A 6,813-nucleotide genomic window follows, 5' to 3' on the forward strand; every position below is an offset into this window, starting at 1 on the left:
ACATGTAATCTGCGACACTTACCATGGAACGGAGAGAGTAGTAGCTAGTACAACATACATATTGCTAGCTGATGTGGCAGCGTGGCCCTTGGGTGCCTTGGATTGCACAATTCATCTCAAGCACCATAGGTGGCATACCTGATCATACGAATGTCACAACTTGAGCTCTCAATCCCACTGTAAAATATAAGATAATTCATTCCATCCAATAAAATGGTCAATACACTAACATCACTGGAAGGGGATAATGACAGGGACATTTGCAAAAGTGTATCGATGTATATGTATTCAGCAGACAGCCAAACCTGTGGAATTCAGGGGTGTCAACACCATCCGGGGGACAAGGCCCGTGACGTATGTACAGGTGGTGGCCGAGGATCAGCAAAGACATGACCAACATAGTCAGGACAAACAGAACTTAGATTTGCAATCATAAATAATAGGTGTTTCATATTAGAGTATATTATTATGGTAATACCAGCTTCAGTCATTATAATAACTTGGCACAGTACAAACCTGGCAAATGACTTCATATATTGCTGATGACAGACTAGATGCATCCTTATAGATTACCTTATTTGTCCAATGTGACAAGGCTTCCATACGCTTTGGCAGATACCAGAGATGATGAAGCTAAAATTAGGCTAACACAAGAGCATAATTGACAGCATTAATACTTGCTAAAACATAGTATTACAATCTAATCAGTGATCAAATGTCAACCAAATACTCTCAGTTTTTCAACTAAATGACTAATGGAAATTACAAGGCAGATTCAATATCCGGCTGAGCAGGATGAGCAATTGGCCTCTCTGTCTTGTACGCATCATAAGCCCTCTCATAATTCTGCCTGAGCTCCTCATGGCGCTTCAGTGAAGCCTCGGAAAACTTTGTCAGCCGATCAAGGACCGTAGTCAGTTTTGAATGTAACCCTTCCACCGCTGCTACCCCTCCGCTTGCTTCCTGCTCATTGTTTTCCAGCATCCCACATTCCTGAGACTCACTCAAGGAATGCGGCTCGCTTCCCATTTTAGTTTGATCAGTCTGATGCTCGATCGAGTCATGCAATTGCTGCATTGCTTCTTTAATGGACTTGCATAACTCATCCGTGGGGAGTGACTCCATCATGGCAAGCCAGCCACTGCATAGGACAAAAATAGGAGGGGAGAGTGCCTGGCGGGGAGGAAATGAGACCTTCCGCTTCCGCCTGCGGCGGTCCTGTGGTGGCTGCAGGATGCACTTCTGGAGCCATGCGTTGAGAGCCTCCACATATGACTTCTGAGCAGTGACCCAGATCCTGAAGGTGGACGAAAAGCAATCCATCTCATTCCGGAGATGCATTGTCGCCTGACGGTGATGCTCTCCTTGCGGCATCGAGGTTGAACTTTTGACATGGTATGCCAGTGAGATTGTAATGAATTGTTTGTGGTGGCATTCCAGCATTGATTTCCACATCCTGATTAATCTGTGAAAGGAATGTACGGAATTTCAGTGTTCATGTTAATGTGGATAAGAAAAATAAACCAAAGTATTGCAAATCAATGTGTCCATAAAACATTTTATTAGCCAGATTAAAGTTAAAATGTCAGGCATCAGATAGCTTAGCAAAACAGAGGTTCTTCAGAGAATAACTAGTGAATGATGTAAAAAAATTATGCCGTTCTCCTGATTTTCAGTATTGTACTACCAAAAAAAATCTGGACTGCGCCGACAGTTTAAACACTTGCATATCTTACACTTAAAAGGTAATATCAAGCAGCAACAAGGAACTGCAATCAAAAAACCTCCCCAAAATCAATGTAAGATCATGCGTATCTGAAAACAATGTTTGCTACTCCCTTCCTATCACAAATAGATATCGTTTTGGACAATGACATGGTCTTGAAGATGCAACTTTGACCACATATTTATATTAAATATATGTATAAAAGCAAAAGAAATAGCAATATTCTAAAAATACTTCTGGACACACATTTATACTAGTAAACTTCATGTGCTTTGCACGTTAAGACATTTAATAAAGAAAAAAAACTTTTCGAAAGTTAAAATGTATCCATATGAATAACTTGAGTATTGGACATTCCTTGATTCACTTACATATCCAATTGTTTGGAGCGCAAATTCAACAATGGATGATTCAGTACATGACATGTGTAGGCAATTTCTTACTAAAAGGAAATTAGGGGTATAAGGAAACCTAAGTAGCTCTGTTTGGAAAATCAGTTTTTTTCAAAAAGAAAGTATTTCTTCAATACCATAATATTCTAGTGCCCGTCCAAGCAATACTGCAGTTTTTCTCCTTTCTTTTTTTTATTAAAAAAAGATTAGGCCTATTTTTCCAATACTTAGAAAATATAGTTTCGAGGATACCATGGTATTCAAAACTACAACATTTGTTAAAGCCAGACACCTCAAACTATATTAAACCATCATATTTTATAAACCATATTATTCTGACAAAACATTAAACTTGTTGACTCAAGTAACCAACTCATTTCATTTTCTTTGTCATCTCGTAGATAAAATGTAAGGAAAAAGTGTGAGATGATATTTCCAATATTTAATAAATTTACATAATTGTATCAAAAGTTTTTTTCATGCTTCTATCATGTCAGAAGATATGTTAATTTCTAGGGTTTTGAAAATATTGATTGATGGGTAAAATGTGGAGTGCACTATTTAAATGGGCTACCTTGAAGTTTTTCGTAAAAAGGTGAAAAAGAGACTATCAGAGAGTTTAAAAATATAATATATCATATGTATGTGGTGGATTATTTTCACCTATAAGACACACTTCCAAAGAACTAAAGTTATGGCATACGAAACCTTCATAAAGACATGAGATAGGCAGTGCTGGAACCTACCATGTACCACAACCTATCAAGGCTCAACTTTCTCTTTCAGTAGTTAGTACTGATTTTCCATATCCATGCCTTGTTACTAGTCTAGTCCAAATTTCTCTAGGCTAGTTCAAATTATCCACAGAAGATCCTGGAGAATAAAAAGTTAAGAGAGACCAGGCAATTCAGGTTCACGTGTCAGGTAGTCTGCCGCTTTCTAGAAAAATTGCTTGCCCCTAGATGTAGGTTTTGCACATGCTGAGCCGCGCATATGCAGGAGCGAATCCAGCTCATGCTGGCCGTTAGATTCTTCTCGGTGGTCTCTGATGAACGGTAGATGTCGATCCATTCCGCAAAATCAATGGTGGTAGTCACTCTAGGGATGTTTTGGCGGGAGAACCAAGAAGGAAGTGGTAAATCTAAATTTTGAACTGCTACACTATAGTAGTAGAGATAGAGAAATATGATTTTCAAAATTCCGATCTTTATAATTAAAATGATACATAGTGAAAGCTTTAGAAGTTTGACTGAACTACTGAAGGCATGAAAAAAATAACATGTGCTTTTTTTAACAAGAACAAAATATATTTTCTATATGGAAAAAAGGGATATAAATTAGGTAAAAATACCCTTGAATGAGCTCGACAAGTTGTGGCTGCAGTTCTCCATCCCTTATTTTCTCAATTCTTTTTGAGATTACATCAACAGCCTGGATTGCAACAGATACCCTGGAATGCAGATCCTTCACAACAGCCCGAGTCTTATCAATCAGTTTTGCATTCAGACCTTGTGCAAATTGGTTCCGGAGAAGCTTACATTTCTCGTCGTAAGTCTTTCTGACATTTTCACTTGCCTGAATAAAAAAATTAAGCAGTTTCAACGAATCATTATACAAAGATCACACATATTTAAAGAGCAGCCTTCATTTCACAAATATCAGCCTTTATTCCATTATTTGATAGTTAGCATACAGCATGTAATATACAAAGTACACTTCAACTATTAGCAAATCAATTTTTTTACAATTTGTACGGATGAAGTAGTATGTACGCTACATTTTATCAACCCTTTTTCCAAGAGACAGGAGTTGCCAAAATGTTCGTCTGGCACCTAGCCTACAACAGTCTGGCCTGCAGAATGAAGATCTTGAAGTTCGGGGTGGAGCTGGATACTACCTGTCCTGTTTGTCACAGGTTGGATGAAGACGGGGGCCATACTTTCCTGAGATGCAAAATGGTAAAAGCCTGTTGGAATTCGCTGGGCCTGGGTGCGGTCTGCGACCTCCTCCTGCCGTGCAGCTCGGCTCACGCCATGTTAGAGGAGCTGTGGAAGTGCGGGAAGGCAGAGCAGCTAAAGGCTCTGACCCTTATGTGGGAGTAGTGGAGTTTCAGGAACAAGGCCAATGCTGGCGATGGCTCCTCAAACCATCTTGCTGTTTGTGGTCGGGTGGAGCGGCACATGGTGGATTTTAAATGTCTAAAGTCTCCTGTTATTCCTCCCAACCCACCTGACATCACCAATTGGGTTAGGCCACCTGAGAACCAGGTCAAGATAAACTTCGATGGAGCTTTCAACCAGGCCTCGGGTGAGGGGGGCTGGGGCTACATCATCCGTGATCAGGCGGGCGATTTCGTTGCTGCTGGGTCAGGAATATCTGTGCACTTGAGAGATCCTCTGCACTCTGAAGCGGTTGCCTGTCTTGCCGCAGTTTCGGAGCTATTAGAGTCGGCGCTAACAGAATTATCTTTGAATCTGATGCTTCAAACCTTGTCCAAGCTCTGAAGAGCAATGAGCTCGATAAGTCGTCAATTGGTGCCCTGTTGATGGAAGCGAGAAGCCTCCGTGACCTGAACTTTGCTATCTATAGCATCTCCTTTGCTAGGCGTTCTTGTAATAATGCTGCCCATATGTTGGCTAGGCTAGGTGCGAGTAGTGAGTCTACTGACTCGTTTTGGGATGATCAAGCTCCCGTTTGTATCTCTGAAATTTTAGCCAGTGATGTTGCTGGGCTAGAAGTTTAAATGGAATGCCATTTCCCGTCAAAAAAAAGAGAGAGAGACAGGAGTTGCCAATTAAACCTAGTCTTGCGAACTGCAAGAATAATACGCAAAAAAAATCACTAGAGATCTACAAAACACCAGCCATTTGTGTAGAGAAATCATGAATTCATGATAGCTAGCTGAGAGTTAAGATTGGCAAATCATACTACTCCAGAAGAGCTTCCTTAAATACTACAAATTTACCTTGATTTCATCATATAGTTTTCTCTCCCATGCATGTAGCCTATCCAATGTAGAGGAATGGCTTCCAGACACCATGGCAAATTCCTCAACAAAATCATTATTGCTATCATCAACATCATCTTGTATCATTGACGTTGTAAGTCGACTTCTAGATGACGATGATAGCGATGAGACTGAACGTTTCCAGGTAACAACATTTGAAACATGCTGTGCAGTTTCTACAGGAACATAACAAAGAGTATTTCTTCAGGCACATATTTTTGTAGCAATGACGAGAAAATGTCAGTTATACATACATCTTGCTTACCCTGGTTGAGATGAATTTGGCGATTGCAGCAGACTCGAAGCGCTGATGCAAATCGGGCAGTAGGTTTTCCTGGGGAACCTGTGATTAAGGGGAAAATAGTTTCATCAAACAATACTAAATACCTCACATAAAAAAGTGAAGAAATCATCTTGACTTTTTGGGAAAACTTTGGTTCGACAGTCCACCAAATGGTAGCCGATCTTTTTGGCCAAGCCAAATTTTGATATAACCAAGAGACGCCCAAAAATACAAGATCATGTATGACTATCACCTGGTACTTTAGCACATATGTCAAGCCTGATCTTCTTTGTCTCAAGCATTCTTGAAACCTCGTTCCCAGCTTCGGCTGCACGTATAAAGCGCATTTCGATTTCCTTCATGCTTGACACAAAATCTTTTGCTCGATGAGTGATGAACTCGGAAGGGTCTTCCGTGCCTGTGCGCGACTCTTTTTTCTTGCCGCCTTCATCCGCTTTTGCCACAACCTGCTCAGAAGAAGCTCCTTTGTTAGAAGCATCGGCCGACCCACTTGTTTGACCGATCCCTCTCTTTGCTGCTATGGTTTCCTGCTTCTGCACCACACTATCATCAACAATCTCTGCATCTGAATGCATTCTAGCAGACCTGTTTTCTGGTTCATCACTCAGTGGCACCAGCTCGGCTTCCCATGACTCTCTCAAACCCTTCAACCTATTGAAGTCCAGGGTCAGCCCATCCACATTGTTTGACGAGGTACTACCAACACCATCAAAGAAATCCCACTCCGATGGCAGCGGCGGCGGCTTCGGCACAAAGGCAGAGACAGGAGATTCCTGCCCCACAAATTCAGCAGCGGATGGATCGACCGTGAATGTCAAAGGAACAGTTCCCGCAGCTTTCATGCAGTGTACCCTTGCCAGCGGAGAAGCTCGATGCTGCATCGGGGAGCCGGTGCTCTCCGCCGCCGCGCGGGACGGCGACGGGGACGCCATGGAGGAGTGCGACGGCGACCTGCCCGCCTCCGAAATGGAGAGCGAGGACTCGGGCGTGGAGATGCTGGAGGACTCGGCGTGCCGACGCAGCGCCGTCCCCACGCTGCGCAGGGAGTGGGTGTACGAGAGGTGCGCCGCCGAGAGCGCGTCCCTGGAGTCGATTGCCCGCTTGATGCGGCGCAGCCGCTCCTTGCACATGACCAGGGCATCTTCGCCGCCGGCTTTGGAGGGCGAGGAACCCATCGAGTGGCGGAGCTCCGCAAATCTCCTACCTGCAGACAATCGCTGAATGAGAATAGCCACAATCCGAAATCGAGGAAGCTCGGAGTGGGATTTCAGTAGCCAGACGCTGAATGAGAAGAGCCTCGTACCTCGAACACCAATGCCGGAAGATTTGCGTGCGGGGTGGAGACAGCAGCTAAGGGACGCAATATCGCGATGACGGGAAAAGG

At 42.9% G+C, this 6,813-nt stretch overlaps 1 protein-coding gene across 1 annotated transcript; it reads right to left on the reverse strand.

The window, feature by feature from the left end:
* Positions 1–762: 762 nt before the first annotated feature.
* LOC124703523 (protein ROLLING AND ERECT LEAF 2-like) lies at positions 763–6,604 on the reverse strand. Its single transcript, XM_047235738.1, has 5 exons — positions 5,662–6,604; positions 5,391–5,468; positions 5,084–5,301; positions 3,470–3,693; positions 763–1,465 (listed from the first exon to the last, which is right to left on the reverse strand). Exons 1-5 carry the CDS (start codon positions 6,602–6,604, stop codon positions 763–765), a joined length of 2,166 nt encoding a protein of 721 aa, XP_047091694.1.
* Between the last annotated feature and the right edge of the window lie 209 nt (positions 6,605–6,813).

Source organism: Lolium rigidum, chromosome 1 (assembly GCF_022539505.1).
Source record: "Lolium rigidum isolate FL_2022 chromosome 1, APGP_CSIRO_Lrig_0.1, whole genome shotgun sequence".
Taxonomy (NCBI): domain Eukaryota; kingdom Viridiplantae; phylum Streptophyta; class Magnoliopsida; order Poales; family Poaceae; genus Lolium; species Lolium rigidum.

Coding starts and splice junctions, on each gene's coding strand:
- LOC124703523 (XM_047235738.1), bottom strand. CDS start 6,604: ATGGGTTCCTCGCCCTCCAAAGCCGGCGGCGAAGATGCCCTGGTCATG. Junction 5,302..5,390: donor CCAAATTCATCTCAACCAGG/GTAAGCAAGATG, acceptor ATGTTCCTGTAG/AAACTGCACAGCATGTTTCA. Junction 3,694..5,083: donor AACTATATGATGAAATCAAG/GTAAATTTGTAG, acceptor TTTTTTATTCAG/GCAAGTGAAAATGTCAGAAA.